At 42.6% G+C, this 20,029-nt stretch overlaps 1 protein-coding gene across 5 annotated transcripts in view; it reads right to left on the bottom strand.

Moving 5' to 3' along the window:
• LOC116978654 (B-cell receptor CD22-like) overlaps positions 1 to 20,029 on the bottom strand; it is a 70,543-nt gene that overhangs the window by 25,290 nt on the left and 25,224 nt on the right. For 4 of the 5 annotated variants that reach the window (XM_033029952.1, XM_033029951.1, XM_033029948.1 and 1 more), the window contains exons 3-6: positions 18,588 to 18,941; positions 18,151 to 18,444; positions 7,008 to 7,283; positions 4,800 to 5,075 (exon numbers count right to left, since the gene is read on the bottom strand). In XM_033029952.1, coding sequence (XP_032885843.1) covers positions 4,800 to 5,075; positions 7,008 to 7,283; positions 18,151 to 18,444; positions 18,588 to 18,941 — 1,200 coding nt within the window. The remainder of the gene's footprint in view (positions 1 to 4,799; positions 5,076 to 7,007; positions 7,284 to 18,150; positions 18,445 to 18,587; positions 18,942 to 20,029) is intronic. The other variant, XM_033029950.1, reaches the window with a different exon arrangement.

Raw genomic sequence — 20,029 nt, forward strand, 5'->3', positions numbered from 1 at the left:
AGATATTGAGCCTCTTGAAAATAAGACCGTCAGTGTGCTGTTCCTGGGGGTTCTCTGCATGCTTTGACAAGGAAATGGACTCAGCTGGGAAGGAGTGGGCCACAAGTGCATCAAATAGAATACTATCAGGTTTACAGATAACAGCCAGGAACTCCTGGAACTTGGTTAGAAAATAACCTTCTAATGGTCTTTTGGCTTCAATTGCAGTGCGACAGTCAATGTTGCTCAATAAAGAAGTTGCATGTTAACGTGCATTTCTTATTCAGTATTTGCATCATGGTTACACGTTCAGGATTATCAATTCATTTACAACTTGATTCCATTCAGTACAGAAAGCCACTATTCTATTGTTAAGGTTAAGAACAGGTCTCTCACTCCCGCTCTGCTTCTAAAATAAATCGAACCATTTGGGTTATAAGGCAAGCTGTAGAATAGCACAGTTAGAGGAAGACATTGTCTATTTATATTAGAACATTACAACTGAGCTTGTCACAGGATGATATTAACAACATAAGCGGCAATGATTTCTTACATTGAACACGTATCTCCACTGCCTCGGAACTCAGATTCCCCAGGTAGTTTGCTGCTGTGCAGCTGTAGAATAGCACAGTTAGAGGAAGACAATGTCTATTTATATTATATTATTATAACACTAGACTAAGTGGGACCCGTTGGGGCTGGTCATCCAACGCAATATTCCACCTCTCCACCAATTCTAATATTGGTGGCTAGTTGGGGGGGGGGCTTTCTGGAGCACTAGTATGGGTGTTGTGGGCTGAAGGGACTGGTTTCCAGAGGGCTAGTATGCAAATTGTGCGCCAAATGGATTCTTGGGCTGGCGTCTCAGTCAATCAAGCCTGTTGTGCTGGTAACTCACTCACTCACGGCTGGTGGGCTGGTAGTTGACTCACGGCTAATCCTTGAAATTCTATTTCAAGCAGGGTATAAGGCCACCAAATTCAAGTGCAGTTTCTTACCACTTCTAGCAGGGTGCAAGGCCACCAAATTCAAGTGCAGTTTCATACCATTTGAAGTAGGGTGTAAAGCCACTAAAGACAGCGAGTCGTGACCTCTCCCTCCTCCATCTTACAGACACTGAGCCACACCCACATTTCCGGGTTTTATAACCCCACCGGAAAAGGTGTGGTTTTCATGGAGTGATTGACAGGAGAGAGATTCTCAACATTTAAAAAAAAACTAATAACACTTTTATTTTTCATTGATGGGAAGAATTCTCTGCACCTGCTCAGCGGAGGGGGACTGAGTAAGATGGCCAAAAATCACAGCCGTAAGTGGTAGCGTTTTATCTAAAATCAATATACAGTGCAAACAGGAACTAAGTGCATTTACAGTAGTGCCTTTTAACTTCAAGCCAAAGCACCCAAGCCACCATTTGCAGTAAGTAGTGCCTTTCAACTTCAAGCCAATGCACCCACGCCACACCCAAGCCATCATTTGCAGTAAGTAGTGGCTTTCAACTTCAAACCACACCCAAGCCACCATTAGCAGTAAGAGGTGCCTTTCAACTTCAAGTCAAAGCAACCAAGCCACCATTTGCAGTAAGTAGTGCCTTTCAACTTCATGCTACCATTAGCAGTAAATAGTGCCATTCAACTTCAAGCCAATGCACCCAATCCACCATTTACAGTAAGCAGTGCCTTTCAACTTCAAGCCACCATTTGCAGTAAGTAGTAACTTTCAACTTCATGCCACCATTTGCAGTAAGTGGTGCCTTTCAACTTCAAGCCAATGCACCCAAGTTACCATTTGCAGTAAGTAATGCCTTTTAACATCAAGCCATTGCATCCAAGCCACCATTTGCAGTAAGTAGTGCCTTTCAACTTCAAGCCAAAGCAACCAAGCCACCATTTGCAGTAAGTAGTGCCTTTCAACTTCAAGCCAATGCACCCACGCCCCCATTTGCAGTAAGTAATGCATTTTAACTTCAAGCCATTGCACCCAAGCCACCATCTGCAGTAAGTAGTGCCTTTCAACTTCAAGCCAAAGCAACCAAGCCACAATTTGCAGTAAGTAGTGCCTTTCAACTTCAAGCCAATGCACCCACGCCCCCATTTGCAGTAAGTAATGCATTTTAACTTCAAGCCATTGCACCCAAGCCACCATCTGCAGTAAGTAGTGCCTTTCAACTTCAAGCCACACCCAAGCCACCATTTGCAGTAAGAGGTGCCTTTCAACTTCAAGCCAAAGCACCCAAGCCACCATCTGCAGAAAGTAGTGCCTTTCAACTTCAAGCCAAAGCAACCAAGCCACCATTTGCAGTAATAGTGTCTTTCAACTTCAAGCCAAAGCTCCCAAGCCACCATTTGCAGTAAGTAGTGCCTTTTAACTTCATGCCACCATTTGCAGTAAGAGGTGCCTTTCAACTTCAAGCCAAAGCACCCAAGCCACCATCTGCAGGAAGTAGTGTCTTTCAACTTCAAGCCAAAGCACCTACGCCCCCATTTGCAGTAAGTAGTGCCTTTCAACTTCAAGCCAATGCATCCATGCCCCCCCCATTTGCAGTAAGTAATGCATTTTAACTTCAAGCCAAAGCTCCCAAGCCACCATTTGCAGTAAGTAGTGCCTTTCAACTTCATGCCACCATTTGCACTAAGTGGTGTCTTTCAACTTCAAGCCACACCCAAGCCACCATTTGCAGTAAGTGGTGTCTTTCAACTTCAAGCCACACCCAAACCATCATTTGCAGTAAGTGGTGTCTTTCAACTTCAAGCCACACCCAAGCCACCATTTGCAGTAAGTAGTGCCTTTCAACTTCAAGCCAAAGCAACCAAGCCACCATTTGCAGTAAGCAGTGCCTTTCAACTTCAAGCCAAAGCACCCAAGCCACCATTTGCAGTAAGTAGTGCCTTTCAACTTCAAACCAAAGCAACCAATCCACCATTTGCAGTAAGTAGTGCCCTTCAACTTCATGCCAACATTTGCAGTAAGTGGTGTCTTTCAACTTCAAGCCACACCCAAGCCACCATTTGCAGTAAGGAATGCCTTTCAACTTCAAGCCAAAGCAACCAAGCCACCATTTGCAGTAAGTAGTGCCTTTCAACTTCAAGCCAAAGCTCCCAAGCCACCATTTGCAGTAAGTAGTGCCCTTCAACTTCATGCCACCATTTGCAGTAAGTGGTGTCTTTCAACTTCAAGCCACACCCAAGCCACCATTTGCAGTAAGCAGTGCCTTTCAACTTCAAGCCAAAGCAACCAAGCCACCATTTGCAGTAAGTAGTGCCTTTCAACTTCAAGCCAAAGCAACCAAGCCACCATTTGCAGTAATAGTGCCTTCAACTTCAAGCCAAAGCTCCCAAGCCACCATTTGCAGTAAGTAGTGCCTTTCAACTTCAAGCCACAATTTGCAGTAAGTAGTGCCTTTCAACTTCAAGCCAATGCACCCACGCCCCCATTTCCAGTAAGTAATGCATTTTAACTTCAAGCCATTGCACCCAAGCCACCATCTGCAGTAAGTAGTGCCTTTCAACTTCAAGCCACACCCGCTTTAGAACCAATAATCATTTTTTCCAAGCTTTAGAACCAATAGACATATTTTTGCCAGCTTTAGAACCAATAGACATATTTTTGCAAGCTTTAGAACCAATAGACATATGTTTGCAAGCTTTAGAACCAATAGACATGTTTTTGCAAGCTTAGAACCAATAGAGACATATTTTTGCCAGCTTTAGGACCAATAGATATATATTTGCAAGCTTAGAACCAATAGACATTTTTTTGCAAGCTTTAGAACCAATAGAGACATTTTTTTGCAAGCTTTAGAACCAATACACTTTTAGCAAGCTTTAGAACCAATAGAGACACTTTTTGCAAGCTTTAGAACCAATAGAGACACTTTTTGCAAGCTTTAGAACCAATAGAGACACTTTTTGCAAGCTTTAGAACCAATAGACATATTTTTGCAAGCTTTAGAACCAATAGACATATTGTTGCAAGCTTAGAACCAATAGAGACATATTTTGGCCAGCTTTAGAACCAATAGACATATTTTGCCAGCTTTAGAACCAATAGACATATTTTTGCACGCTTTAGAACCAATAGACATATTTTTGCAAGCTTTAGAACCAATAGACATATTTTTGCAAGCTTTAGAACAAATAGACATATTTTTGCAAGCTTTAGAACCAATAGACATATTTTTGCAAGCTTTAGAACCAATAGAGACGTTTTATTGCAAGCTTTAGAACCAATAGAGACATTTTTTTGCAAGCTTTAGAACCAATAGACACTTTTTGCAAGCTTTAGAGCCAATAGACATTTTTTTGCAAGCTTTAGAACCAATAGACACTTTTTGCAAATATTTTAGAACCAATAGACACTTTTTGCAAACATTTTAGAACCAATATACAGATTCTGCAAGCATTTTAGAACCACTAAGGGCACTTACATTTCAGTAGACATGTGTTCAGTGTTATTCACAGCTCAGAGAAACGTGACCCTCTGCCTTCCTCCATCTTGAAGAGTGAGTGAGGCACACCACTTCCTGGTTTTATAGTCCCTCCCCCCTGCCGCCAGCGGGGGCAGCAGAGAGAATGGGGAATTTTGTAAAAACATTAATATATCTGTAATTTTTCATCTACGGGAAAAATCCTCGGCACACATGCGGCGGAGGGGGGCTCTGAGCAAGGTGGCCAAAAATGACGGCCGTAGGTGGCGTCGTTCTCTCGGAAATTGCAGCACAGATGGCCAAAACCGGTCAAGAACAGACTTTTAGTAATATAGATTACAACTGAGCTTGTCACGGGATGATATTAACAACATAAGAGGCAATGATTTCTTACATTGAACACGTATCTCCACTGCCTCTGATCTCAGATTCCCCAGGTAGTTTGCTGCTGTGCAGCTGTAGAATCCTGAAGCACTTTGTGAAATGTTTTGGAAGATCAAAGTGCAATTCTTGTAATCGAGCATTTGAACTTGACCTTTGTCGCTCTTGTACCAGGTGTAGGTGGCGTCAGGGTCACTGTTACTGGCACAGGTCAGAGAGATCTTGTCTCCCTCTTTGATATCCAATTGTGATGTGCCTTCCACTTGAACGGTTACATTTTTGGGTGCATCTAAAAGTAAACGAATTCTGTGTGTAATGGCTGGTAATACAGAGAGTAGAACATCCACGGCAATGACAGCCTGATTACACTCACAAAGCTCTATTGGACAGGCCATGTTGATGGATTTAATGTATTTAATGTCTTCTGACTTAGAATACAGAGTGTACAACATTCCCAGAGGGATCCGAGTCACTTCAGTCAGCTCAGCAATGCAGGCAACATTGATTATATACCCTTCTCTGAGCACTGCCACCAGTGCCATCAGAGATTACCATGTTGACAGAAAAAAAAGACTCAAGGTTATTCTCAAAGTTCATTGTAGAAAAGTCAATTTTCCACTGACACCTGGAGAAGCCAAGCCCATGAATGGACGATACTGAGGAGAGCACATCACAGACTGCAGATATTGAATGACTCAAATAATGGTGCAAAGCCAAGGTGATACCGCGATGAACAGGAAGGTTGGCGCTGTATTTAAGATGGTTAAAGCACAGTAAGTCCTTTAAAAGAGGGAAGGAGAGGAGGGGGGAGAAGGGTGGAGATGGAGTTGGGACAACTTTTAAGAGGCCAGAGATACACGGCTGTGAAGCTCGGCGGATATTTAACATTATCCTTGGTTCTAAAAACTACTGCTTACGTTTTTTTTCCAAATGAGCCAATGAAATTTGCGGCGAGCATAATGAGGCCGCGACTAGTTCCCAGAATGCGGGAACTCCTCACGACCATGAAGGCGACTCCCCGGCAACCACCCGCGAACATGGAACGACCATGTGGCTACTGTATAGTCTCCTGTAGTGAGTTAAGAGACCCCATTAGGGTCTCTTAACTCACATTAGTTTAGTTTATAGACACTAAATGCTGTAGTGACTCAGCGGGACAGGCAGCACCTATGGAGAGAAGGAACGGGTCGAGACCCTTCTTCAGATGATAGATGGACTTTTGTATCTATCTTCGATTTAAACCAGCATCTGCAGTTCTTTCCTACACATTAATTTAGTTTAGTTTAGTTTATTTTTGTCACATGTAGCGAGGTACAGTGAAAAGCTTTTGTTGCGTGCTATCCAGTCAGCAGAAAGAAAATACATAATTGAGTTATTTTAAGGAAATATATTTCAAGGAAAAAGGTTTGCTCTCAGAAAACTATCCCTTAAGGGCCTGTCTCACTTGGCGATTTTGCCGGCGTCATATCAGTGTCGCCAATAGATTTTGAACATTCCAAAATCCAGCGGCGACAAAAAAAATGTTACGACACTTGAAACAACACCGCCACGTCATACGTCATCACGCCGCATATTTTTCGGTGACCTGATACGTCAGTCAATGATGTTGGCAATCGCCGAAAAAATCACCAAGTGGATAGGCCCTCAAAGGTGCTTTTCTCTCAAACCTTCTGCTCTCATCCCAGACATACTGTACACAAACACAATTTTTATATAAAGTAGTGTTCACCTTCTGGTAAAGTAAGTGAGTAATCACCTGATGTCCCAACTCTTATAATCAATGCATCAAGCAATGAGGCAAGTATGCTGAATGCCTTCTACACTATCTATCCACCTATGCCACCATTTTCAGGGAGCTAAGAACTTGCACCCCAAGGTCCCTTTGTCTTAACTAAGTCTCATTAGCTGCTGCTCTGCCCAAATTTCCATAAAAAAGGCTTTTGTGTTTTGATAAGGCTATGGGTATCTCTCTTTTGCTTGCACTCTCTCCCACTCTCCCTCTCTCTCACACACACAGTCCTTCTGTCCCTTTTTTCTGCAATGATCGATCCATTTAGGTTGCAAGAGATGCATTATACAACCGATGTATTGTCGATAATTCTGCGAGATTCAAGGTTGGATGAAGGTTCTTGACAACTTACTGTATGTAATGAGAATTCAATTGAGCTTATCACAGGGTGAAATTAATAATGTAAACTGCTCAACAACAATGATTTCTTACATTGGACACGGATCTCCACTGTCTCAGTGTTCAAATTTCCCAGGTAGTTTGTTGCTGTGCATTTGTAGAATCCAGAAGCACTTGGCAAGATACTTTGGAAGAGCAGCGAGCCATTCTTGGTATTAAATGCTTCATCTTCACCTTGGTCCCTCTTGTACCATGTGTAGGAGGCTTCAGGGTTACTGCTGCTGCCACAGGTCAAAGAGACCCAATCACCCTCTTTGATTTCCCACTGCGATCTACCGTTGACTTGAGTGGTTATGTTTTTGGGTGCGTCTGGAAAAAATAATATGGAATGTGAATAATGGCATAGGAAAGGAAAGGTAATCATGTACAATAATTGGATATTAAATGGTAGTAATTTCCTCAAATTTGCAGCTCCCACTGTTGCATCTTCAATTGGCATAAATGGAAGAGATTACATTGAATATGTTGAATTAATGCAATTGTACACAATACTATTGTGCTAGATCTTTGTCTTTGGAATTAATCCTTCTGCTTGCCCATTTTATATTTCTTCTTCACGATGGAAGTGGCTGCGGCTCGCCTGCAGTCCGTCTGTCTTTTCCTTTTTTTTGTTTTCTTTTGTCTTGTTTGACGTATGTTTTAGTTTAATTTTTGTTGTGTATGTATGGGGGGAGGGGGAAACTTGTTTTAGTCTCTTCCTTCAGGGGGATGCGACCTTTTCTTTGTCGTATCCCCGTCTCCGTCTGTGCTGAGGCCTAATCGCGGAGCTGGCACCTCCAACTGGGACCGGCCACGAGGCTCCGGAGGCAGAGCCAGGACTCACCATCGCGAAGCTGGCCGACTTCGGGGCTGTGGTGGCGGCCTGACTTCAATTGGTGACTGATTCTCCGGAGCTCCCGCAACAACAGCTTCGTCCGCTGGACTGGAGGGTGGCAGCTTTGTCCGCCCCGGGCTGCGGAGTTTGAACCGGCCCGTTTGCGGAGCTCGGATTCGGCCGCGGTACTTACCATCACCCGGCGGGGGGCCCAACATCGAAAGCCTGGATCACCTCAACACAGAGGGAGAACAAGGAGGGAGAGACAAGGACTTTAAGACTTTTGCCTTCCATCACAGTGAGGAGGTGCCTGGTAGACTCACTGTGGTGGATGTTAAACTGTGTTCATTGTGTGGCCTGTTATTTTATTTTCTGTCATGACTGCAATTTCGTTCAAGCTAAAAGTTTGAATGACAATAAAGGAAACTTTATACTTTATGTGTTTATTTCTTAAATGTCTTCTTCTCCCTTTCACACAATGTTCGAACTCACAACTTGCTGCATTAAAATATATTGCCTTATTTTGGTTTAAATCCATTTTACCAATCATCTTTAAATCTGTTCCCCTTCAGTCCTATTCCACTCGCCACTGGAAACTGTTATCTGCTCTACTATTCATTGTCTCATTAGAACATTCCCTCTATTTTGTGTGACCCAGGGAGAACATTCCCATCTTGCCTCCTTAAGTTGAAGTTCACCAAGCCCAATGTCATTCTGATAAAAATGTGTTGGAAGGTACTGCAGATGCTGGTTTACACCGAAGACAGTCTGAAGAAGGATCTCAACCCGAAACATCACCCATTCCTTCTCTTCAGAGATGCTGCCTGATCCGCTGAGTTACTCCAGCACTTTGTGTCTACCTACAATGTTCTAGATCGTGTTTTAAACACACTGTAATTTAGTATTGAGGAGATGTGACACTTCATGCAACTGTGTGATAGATTTGATCTACCTACTTATCTCATAGTCTATGTTGCCCGAAAGCCTGTTAATCTGCTTAACATTGGGTGCGATGTTTCACACGCTTTGAAATTGCACCTCATGTACCTAAACACAGATTGTTCACATATATCCAATGATCCCAGTTTGAAAATACTTTGCACCATTCTGGAATAAACAGTCACCATCACTGTCTGCTTGTTGTCCCGTGACCATTATCATCATAGTCACATTGCCACCACCTCTTCCACAATATAGGCTTTAATTTCCTCTCATGTTTATTTTTTGGTACATCAACCAAAAGCTTTCGAATGTCATCGTGACACAACAGCAGCAACACTAACCCTCATCACTCTGCCTGGTACTTTTCAAATAACTCAATCAATTTAGCCAACCATTGGTTACATTTCTTAAATTTCCCACTGATATTCACTTACTATGTTGTGCTTTTTAAAATGCTTTTTGCTCAGTGGTTTCCACCACCACTAAGGATCTAGGGCAGCATCTCCCCCTGTTCATGGAAGTTGCCAAAATTATATTTTTGTCTCTTCCTTCCTTAAGGCTGGATGCATCTTGTCAAGATCATGGGACATATGAACTTTACAGACAGCCAACTCACACCCCTCCATCTATTTTTATGCTGCTTGAATCGTATTACTTCGTCTTTCTCTGCTGCACTGGTGGAGATGACAAATGCAACACATTCATATACGCCTCCAGACTCTATGCGTACATCCCCTTGATGACCACTAACTGCTCCCACCCTTCGACTGGTCTTTGATCACAGGCATTTATATTTCCAATAATGAAATCCTCTGTGCAGGAAGTAACTGCAGATGCTGGTTCACACCAAAGATAGACACAAAATGCTGGAGTAACTCAGTGGGAGTTACATTCTCTGGAGAGAAGGAATGGGTGACTTTTCGGGTCGAGACCCTTCTTCAGATTCTGATCATTCTCATACAATCTCTTTGCCTCTCTTATTCACTTTTTACATCACCTTCATACTGCATAATGAATCTCACAATTGCAACAAATTCCTTTTACTGACTCATTTTGGCATTAAGCATTAGGCATTTGTGATTGTGGGGGAAGGAAGGGTTAGTCTTCCCTTGGACTCTACCTTTGAATGTAATTTCTTTCTCCCTATATTAGGTCTTCATCTGAATTACCTCCACGTTGAAGAGCTTCCATGTTAAACATTTAAGGGTCTGTCCCACTTGGGCGACCTAATCCGCAAGTTCTGGCGAGTTTGCCCTCGACTCATGCTTTAGTCGTAGTAGGTCGTAGTAGGTCGGCATGTTAGTTGTAGGTAATCAAGGGTAATCAAAGGTAGTCGGAGATAGTCTTCAACATAGGCGAAGGAGATCGAAGGAGGTCGTCTTCACTCTCCACTATTCGGTGTCCAATTTTCCCGAAGTTAGTCGAAGCTAGTCTTCAACATAGTCGAAGGAGGTCTTCTACATAGTCGAAGGAGGTCTTCAACATGCCATTTTTTCAAACTCTCCTAAACTCTTCTAAACTCACGAATTAGGTCGCCCAAGTGGGACAGCCCCTTTAACCTGGCTTGAGAATTAGGTTTATTTTAGGAATCTTTGCTTTGACATCTATATTACATTAGACTAAGTAGGACCCGTTGGGTCCCAGCATCGCACGGGAGGGCTGGTCCCCCAACGCAATATTCCACCTCTCCACCAATTGAAATATTGGTGTCCAATGGGGGGGAGGGGGGACTTTCTGGAGGACTAGTATGGGTGTTGGCTGAAGGGACTGGTTTCCAGGGGGGCTAGTATGGACAAAGTGGGCCGAATGGATTCTTGGGCTTGCGGCTCAGTCACTCAAGCCTGTTGTGCTGGCAGCTCACTCACTCATGGCTGGTGGGCTGGCAGTTGACTCACGGCTATTCCTTGAAATTCCATTTCCAGCAGGGTACAAGGCCACCAAATTCAAGTGCAGTTCCTTACCAGTTCAAGCAGGATGCAAGGTCACCAAATTCAAGTGCAGTTTCATACCATTTCAAGCAGGGTGCAAGGCCACTAAAGACAGCGAGTCGTGACCTCTCCCTCTTCCATCTTGCAGAGACTGAGCCATGCCCACACTTCTGGGTTTAATAGTCCCTCCCCCTCCCACCAGAAGGGGCGTGGCCTTCATGACATGATTGACAGGAGAGAGAATCTCAACAATATTTAAACACTAATAACTCTTTTATTTTTCATCGATGGGAAAAATCCTCGGCAGCTGATGAGTGGAGGGGGACTCTGAGTAAGATGGCCAAAAATCACAGCCGTATGTGGTAGCGTTTTTTTCTAAAATCAATATAAAGCGCAAACAGGAAGTGGTCAAGATTGGACTTTTAATTATATAGAAGGCAAGGCAACTTTAATTAGGCAAGACAACTTTAATTAGGCAAGGCGAATTTAGTTATGCAAGGCAACTTTAATTAGGCAACACAGCTTTAACATTTTCAAACAAAAGGCAACACAGCTTTAGCATTTCAAAACCAAAGCCATCACAGCTTTAGCATTTCCAAACCAAAGGCAACACAGCTTTAGCATTTCCAAACCAAAGGCAACACAGCTTTAGCATTTCCAAACCAAAGGCAACACAGCTTTAGCATTTCCTAACCAAAGGCAACACATCTTTAGCAATTCCAAATTATATTTTTAAACTGTATTAAGGGCACTGACAGATCAGTAAAACCACTCACAGTTTAGTAAACATGTGTTCAGTGTTATTCACAGCTCAGAATGAGAGGCGTGACCCTCTCGCTCCCCCATCTTGCAGAGACTGACTGAGGCACTCAACACTTCTGGGTTTTATAGTCCCTCCGGAAAGGGCGTGGCCTTCAAGAGAGTGAATCTCAACATTTTTTAAACACTAATAATTATTTTACTTTTCCCATAGGTGAAAAATAAAAGAGTTATTAAAACTCTTTTATTTTTCATAGATGGGAAAAATCCCCTTGTCCTGCGCAGCAGAGGGGGACTACGAGTAAGATGGCCAAAAATCACAGCCGTAAATGGCATCGTTTTTACACCAGGAAGTGGTCAAGATCAGGCTTTTAGTAATATAGAGAGCTGACCCACTAAGGTTGATATTGGAAAAACACAGCAAGGGCTTCAGAAAATAAAAGATCCCCATTTCTCCCACACAGCTCTTGTTGTGTTAGGTTGTGTTCCACTCTAATTTGGAAAAGTATTGAAATCCCTAGGACGGTGTGTGCACCTTCAGCTGCAGTGGTTCAAGGTGGTAACTAACCACTACCTTCTCAAGGGCAATGAGTGATGGTCAAAACATGTTGGCATTGCCAGTGATACTCAGATTCTGAAATGAAGTCTAAACTATGGGCATGACGATCTCCTCAGGGTCCTCTACACATCTTAAACACAACTCATTCATAACATTTTGCCTTTCTTTATTACTTCTCAAATGCAATTAGTAGAAGCAGGAATATTCACTGTAGCTTAGTTTCCAGTGGTCTTATAACTCAGTGCTTCTTAAAATATTTCAGTGTCATTCACCCTTGAGCAGGAGCAGATCTACTATGAAACTAATGAAACTTAAGGTTCAGGGTCCCTAATCCTGGAGGGGCGCCAGAAGCATATTCTTCCGATTTTAATCCCGCAGCCTCTCCCAAAGTTTAATTACCACTGGAGTTGGAAAATCATTCTATTAGAATGATAAAAACACATTCCAACATCTAAACATTGGGTTTCAGCCTCATCCTATCCTTTCCAGCTTTGATTACTACAATTTTTTTCTTGGAAAACTAGCTCAAAAAACCATGGTCTTCCCTAAAAGGTTATATTACAGTAAATTTGGGAAATATCCTGCTACTTTGAAATCATAGAAATCATAGATAGAGAGAAAAAAAAACATAAAATTTCCAGCTCCACTGCCATTAAAACCAATAAGAGCTTACTAACCATTTTAATGGGAATGCCTTTTTTAAGTATAGAAAAAAATATATAAATATCTGAATAAATTAAGTAATTCACCCTTCATTCACCCCTCCAGTTTCATTCACCCCAAATTAATTTTAATTCGCCCTTGAGTGAACCACTCACCAGTTTAAGAAGCACTGTTAAAACTCACGGTCTCTGTCTTCCCAAGTTGATTTAAGAAAAAGATTCTTCCATGTTTAAGCCACATCCATTTTCAGCAGTGATGCATGGGTCTGATTCCCATTGCAAGACCTGGAAGGAATGCTATGTCCTACTGCACCATCCCTAGAAACACTCAGAGCTCTGTTACCTTTTGGGTGTTTGCCCCATTGGTGATAGATTCTACATTTTAATTCCTGTGAGTAGTCTGTGAAATTCAACCTTCAGAGAAAGCTTCACTGCAAAAACATGCGGGTGTTTGAGTCCAACCAAGGAAAAAAAATGGGGTGGCATGGTGGTGCAGTGGTAGGATTGCTGCCTTACAGCGCCAGAGGCCCAAGTTCGATCCTAACTATGGGTGTTTGTCTGTACGGAGTTTGTACATGTTCCCTGTGACCTGCGTTGGTTTTCTCCGGGATCTCTGGTTTCCTCCCACACTCCAAAGACGTACAGGTTTGTAGGTTAATTGGCTTGGTATAATTATAAATAGTCCCTAGTATGTTTAGGATAGCATTAGTGTGCGGGGATTACTGGACGGCGCAGACTCGGTGGGCCGAAGGGCCTGTTTCTGTGCTGTAATTCTGAACTAAACTAAACTAAAATCAAATTGTTCCTTTGTAATTTCAAGACAGCTTCTACCAAAGTCAGAAAATGTGTTTCTTCTTTGTTCATGAGAATTAAGAGATCATCATTATTACATTAGCAGTGGTCCATTGCTTGCAATGTTTTATCCATTGTGGCCTGCATAATCTTTTGTGAAGATTTGACTGTAAGGTATTGTTATGTATGAGTAGAACCCTTTGTCATGTGTCGATAGTTTGGAACTGATGATGATCATGGTCAACAACTTTACATAGTACAGGAACAGTACAATTTTCATGATAGCTTTGATCCTGTTAACTCAATGTGCAAATATTGTGAATGGATTATAGATATTCTTCATCTCCAACACCTTGATTTCGGTGCGACCACTACTGACATGTTCACTCACTCAGGTGGGTATTCACAAGGGCGGCTCTTTGTTCTCGCCTATCTATCCCCTCCTCGTTGTCTTTTAGAGCTAGTGGAACTGGCTTTGCAAAAGAAAACCAGATTTCTGATGTAATTGTGCACATTGTGCCCAAATATACAGTGGAACAATCTTTGAACATATTAGCTTTCCAACAATAAGACAATGCTGAAAAATTCTTCCAATACACCATAACATAGTTGTCTCAGCCCCATTGTCTTCCCCCATTAAAGCTGGTCTGCCTCTTTAGCTTGCCACAATGATCAGTATGTGTACTACCATTTGTCCTGTAATAATAATAATAATAATGGATGGGATTTATATAGCGCCTTTCTAATACTCAAGGCGCTTTACATCGCATTATACATTCACTCCTCAGTCACACTCGGTGGTGGTAAGCTACTTCTGTAGCCACAGCTGCCCTGGGCCAGACTGACGGAAGCGTGGCTGCCAATCTGCGCCTACGGCCCCTCCGACCACCACCAATCACTCACACACATTCACACACATTCACACACAGGCAAAGGTGTAAAGCCTGAGAAGAATAGACCTTCACTTTCATGGTGATTCCCATCAATGGTGCATACAGTAGTGCATCCTGCTGGAGTATGTGTCCTGATTCATTAACAAATGGTCTGCAGCAGTATAATTTCACGTGATGATGTACTGAGCACTAATCAATGCCTTCACAGGAAAGTCGGTCAGTTTGTTGCTGTTACTGCTTATGGTGGAGAAACTGTACATTTTCAAGACCTTGTCATCTAAATGAGCTTCCAGCTATGATTCACTATAATTGCTTTTGTTGCTTATTTTTGATCTTGGATCTGAAGGCTGTCAAAATGTGACACATTTTATATTTGCAATATTCTGGCTGGTTTAACAGGACAGACTGAGGTATGTGACAGCAACTGAATGGTAGCAACTGACTGAACTGGTCTCATTTTTCTTTCATAGTCCAGAATTTTGGAACCAAGCTCTGATAGTGAACTATAACTATGCCATCTGTTTATGGAGGATGAAGGCTTCTTACATTCTCAGATGACCTATTGATGGGACAATGGTGGAGAGAGTCAAAGGCTTCAAATTCCTGGGCATGCAAATCTCTGAAGATCTTTCCTGGACCCGGCACACTGATGCAATTATAATAAAGCACATCAACGCCTCTACTTTCTGATAAATTGCAGAAATTCGGTGTGTCGGAGAGTACTCTCATGAACTTCTATAAGTGTACTATAGAGAGCATATTGACTGGTTGCATCACGGCCTGGATCAGCAACATGAATGCCCAGGAGCGAAGAAGACTGCAAAAAGTGGTGAACACTGCCCAGTCCACACAGGTTCTAACCTCCCCATCATCGAAGGATTCACAAGAGTCACTGCTTCAAAAAGGCAACCAGCATCATCAGAGACCCACACCACCTTGACCATGCTCTCATTTCACTCCTGCCATCGGGAAGATGATATAGAAGCCTGGAAAATGTAATGTCCAGGTTCAGGAACAGCTTCTTCCCTGCAGCCATGGCTATTAAAACACTACAACCTTCAAATAAGTTCTGAACTATTTTGACTTATGCGCATTGGTCTTGTCTTTTTGCACTTTTATTGTTAGTTAGTTTGTTTTTATGTGTATGTATGTATATATATTCTGTTGTGTTACTGCAAATGTCAATTCCATTGTTCTGTTTGGAACATACGACAATAAAACACTCTTGACTCTTGACATTGACGTTTCCATTAACACTACCATCTGGCTTGCAAGTTCAGAAGTTAGATCTTGGTGCAAACTGAATGTCAATAAAACTACTACAATGTTCAACTGTGGAGGGAAAATGGAGGGATGACGTTGTCATTGAGACCCAGCATTTAGATTGAAAGAGTTGATGGGAAAAAGCGAGTATGGAACTAAATGTGCATCCATTTTACTGCTTCACTGTGAAGTATTTTCAAGGTATTACTTTAAAGAAGTTTTCCTCTCCATTTCAGTCCAGATGATGTCCCAACTCAAAATGTTGTCTGTCCACTTCCCTCCATGGATGCTACCTGACCCATTAAGTACCTCCAGCATCTCTCAATTTTTTTGCTATGGGTTGCATTGTGTATTCCATTATATGTGTTTAGGAGAATGAGGGGGAACCTCATTGAAACGTACTGAATAGTGAAAGGCTTGGATAAAGTGGATGTGAAGAGGATGTTTCCACTAGTGGGAGAAACTTGGACTGGAGGATATAGCCTCAGAATGAAAGGACATTCTTTTAGGAAGGAGATGAGAAGGGATTTCTTTAGTCAGAGGGTGGTGAATCTGGAATTCTTTGCCACAGAGGGCTGTGGAAGCCATCAATGGATATTTTTAAGGCAGAATCTTGAATAGTACGGGTGTCAGCAGTTGTGGGGAGAAGGCAGGAACATTGGGTTAGGAGGGAGAGATAGATCAGCCATGATTGAATAGCAGAGTAGACTTGATGGGCCAAATGGCCTAATTCTGCTCCTACCACGTTATGAACTTATGGTCTGCAGCCTCTTTAGCCTCCATATTAATGTTGGTGCTCTAAATTCAAGTTAAACTTTTTACGCAAATACATTGGAAGATAATTACCATCCCTGTAGCCAACTGGTGGTGTGATCAGAATTAACACCCCCATTAGGCAGCTTCTAGTCATCAGAATACATTGATACACAAAAGAGGAAGAGGACATTTTCTTTAACGAGGTAACATATGTTAAGTCTCTTGCTGGACACTGATCGTCAGTGAAACTGTTATCATTGTTCAGAAGCAGGCACACCGTACAGCTGCTTTCCACAAGAACAGAACAGAGAAAATGTGTTCTATGCTTAAAAGTGACTCCTCTGTTGCCAAAGTGAGACAACACACAAACTGGTCAAACAGATCCTCAGATTCCACTTGGGTAGCTTACAACCTCACAGTATGAACGTTGAATTCTAAAATTTTAGGTAACACCCCATCCCATTTTTTTCTTTCTTCTTTGTTCCCCTTCCCCCCCCCCCCCCCCAACACCCCATTCCCCTCTCTTTTCTTGCTCCACTGTGCACCCATCCTCCCACTAATCCACATTCCTTCCCCACCCCCATCCTCACCCACGCCATCCTCTTCCACCTAGATCCATCTCTCTGCCTTTACGTTTCAGTCCACTTTCAATCCTCTTCTCCTCTTATCGACACCCTTTTGTTTCCTGTCTCTTTTTGTCTCCTTTACTTCCTGTTCATCTCTAATCTTTGTCTAACCATCTACTATCTAAAACCCCCTCTCCTGTGTTCACCTATTGCTTTCCAGGCTTTGTCTCGCTCCCACTTCTTTTCCAGATTTCAATCCTGAAGAAGGTCCCCAATCCAAAATGTTGCCTATCCATGTACTCCGTTGAATTACTCCAGCACTTTGAGTTCCATGCAAGATTCCAGCATCTGCAATTCTTTGTCTCAATTCAACAAGCCCAGTTTGAGAAGTCACTTGCAACTTATCACCAGGATGTTTCTGCCAACACCAGAGGATCAAATCCCCTTGGACACTACTAATCTACCATCAAATATGCCCATCCCTTGACCTCTTTTTGGAAAATTGTCCATGCTCCTTCTTCCTGCAAATAGGCAGATTCTAAGAGTGCATCTCAAGGTGTGAGGATAGTACAGAGCTGGTCAGGAGAGGCAGAGGGGTGACATTGCGACTGGTTGCCACTCTTAGACTGGGTGATGTTCAAGGACTTGGCAATGGACCTGAACAAATATGCCAGAGTTGTCACTGACTTCATAAGGAAATTCATGGAAGAGACTGTTCCCACCAAGGCCATCCAAGTGCTCCCTAACCAGAAGCCGTGGATAAACGAGGATGTCCGCAATGTACTGAAGACGAAATCTTGGGTATTCAAGCCTGGCAATACATGGTCATATAAAAACTCCAGACACGACCACAATAAGACCACCCGGAAAGCAAAGAGATGCTTTCAGTCTAAATTGGAGGATTGGGTGGGCATTTGACAGCTGCGGTACGGGCTTGCTTGTCATTACTTGCGATAATGGGAAAATAAGTAGTAGATAAGTGCATCGTTCTCAGACGAGCTCAATGCTTTCTGTGCTCGCTTCAAAAGGGAGAACATCAATTTACCTTCTCAAGACGATCCCAAAAGCCAAGCATTTTGACCAATTGCTTATGCTCAATGGTCCCTCACCATTTCCCTCTATGACACAACATCCATCCTTTATCACAACTGTTTTTGTTTCTCAGTGTTTAAGTGGCTGCTAAAGTACAAGGTGTTGGTTAGTTTCAAACTATGGGAAATTGAAATTTTAACGGATTCTTACATTTCACTTTCAGGGTCTCTTGAGTTTCATCCATGAATGAGTATTCTCTGCAATTGACTGAGCACTTGATGATCTTGTTGTGATTCCGGTATGAAGGCATGAAATTAACTGTGCTGGTCAGTTTTCTGTTGTTGGAAATCGTTAAGCCGTCCATTGCTGTCTCATCACCGAGGCCATGCCAGTTGAGGACACACTTGACCTCATCATCAATCTCAGACGAGGAACAGATCAATTTGGTCGTGACCCCTTCAACCAATTCCGTGGAGTAGGAGATAATTGGCTTTGTTGGACGTGCTGCAAAATAAATGAAATGGGAAAGGTATACGTTTAAACGGTATGATACATTTGGCATCTGAAATTGCTTGTGAAATATCAGCTGGGCAGCTGGATTCTGAACATTGTACAGACCAAAATATAGACCAGGAAGGATGAATTACCATAAACTCTGAGTGTCACACCAGGCAGTCCAGTCCACTTGTTCTTATCTTGTATTGTGAATCTGAAGCAATAGGTCTTGCCATGGTTTGCCTTAACATCATTAATCTGAAGAGAGCAGTTTTTCCTTCCCAGATCTCCTATGAAATTCACATCTTCATTGCCGGGGTTCTCACTGCTGTACAGTGTTGGCGATGATGAGTCACATGGATCATGCAACCACATGCCTGTTATGTCAGACGAAGGTATGTTTTCAAAAGGATACTGGAAAGAACAGTAAAAGGTTACAGACATCCCTTGGATTGCTTGCACAGAAGACCTGACCGAGACATCCCAATCGTTTGGATTCATAGATACTGTGGGGAAAAAACAGAGAACATAACATGGTTATATTATCGATCCGTTGTTAATTATACAAGGCAACCTCTGGCTATCAGGCAAACATTTAATTCTCCGTGTTGTTTTGCAATTGGAATGGAAAACTGAAGCTTCAGGCAGCATTCCCAATTCAGAATGGAACTAAGCAAAAACTGCACTTGCTACAAATCTAAAATCCAAGCAGGAAATGTTGGAAACACTCGGCAAGACAGGCAGCAGCTACAGAAAGAGAAACAGAGTCAATGTTAGATCTGAAACATTTGGTGCACTGAGTATTTCCAGTATTATCTGTTTTCATTTCAGCTCTCCCAGGAGTGATACAGAATGAGCCACCGGACCTTCAATATCACTCATAAACCAACGATCTCTAAATCCTGCCAGCCTTGGGCTTCACTTTATCAGGAATATACTAACAGTGAATTCTTCCTGTGTCACTTTGAAAAGCTCCCACCTGTCCAATGTTCCGTTTACATGGAGACGGCTTGTCCCAATCAACTTTTGAGGCTTTATTTCTGATGCTATCAAAATTAGTCTTCCCCTAGTTTAATGATTAAATTCAATGATTTAATGATACTTTATTGTCACATGTACGTAGCTACAGTGAAATGCTTTGTTTTGCATACAAGCCAGCACAATCATGTAGCAGACCTCACCTAGGCAGTTCACAAGCATCATTTTGGCACCAACAATGTTACAAAAGTGCACTGAACATTCCTATCTACTGCCTGCCACAGCACATGGGTCAGGTCTCTTCATCTAGACTGCTTAAGGAAGACATCTTAAAATTTGTGGAGTGGAAGGCCTTATCTCGAGAACAGATGGGCAGCATGGTGGTGCAGCGGTAGAGTTGCTTTCTCATGCCGCTAGTGACCTGAGTTCGATCCCAACTAGGGGTGACCGCGTGGGTTTTCTCCAGAAACCTTGGTTTCCTCCCACACTCCAAAGATGTACAGGCTTCAAGGTCAATTGGCTTTGGTAAAAAATTTAAATAGTCCCTAGTGTGTAGGATCATGCTAGTGGATGGGGATCGCTGGTTGGTGCAGACTCGGTGGGCTAAAGGGCCTGT

Source organism: Amblyraja radiata, chromosome 11 (genome assembly GCF_010909765.2).
Source record: "Amblyraja radiata isolate CabotCenter1 chromosome 11, sAmbRad1.1.pri, whole genome shotgun sequence".
In the NCBI taxonomy this organism is placed as follows: Eukaryota; Metazoa; Chordata; class Chondrichthyes; order Rajiformes; family Rajidae; genus Amblyraja; species Amblyraja radiata.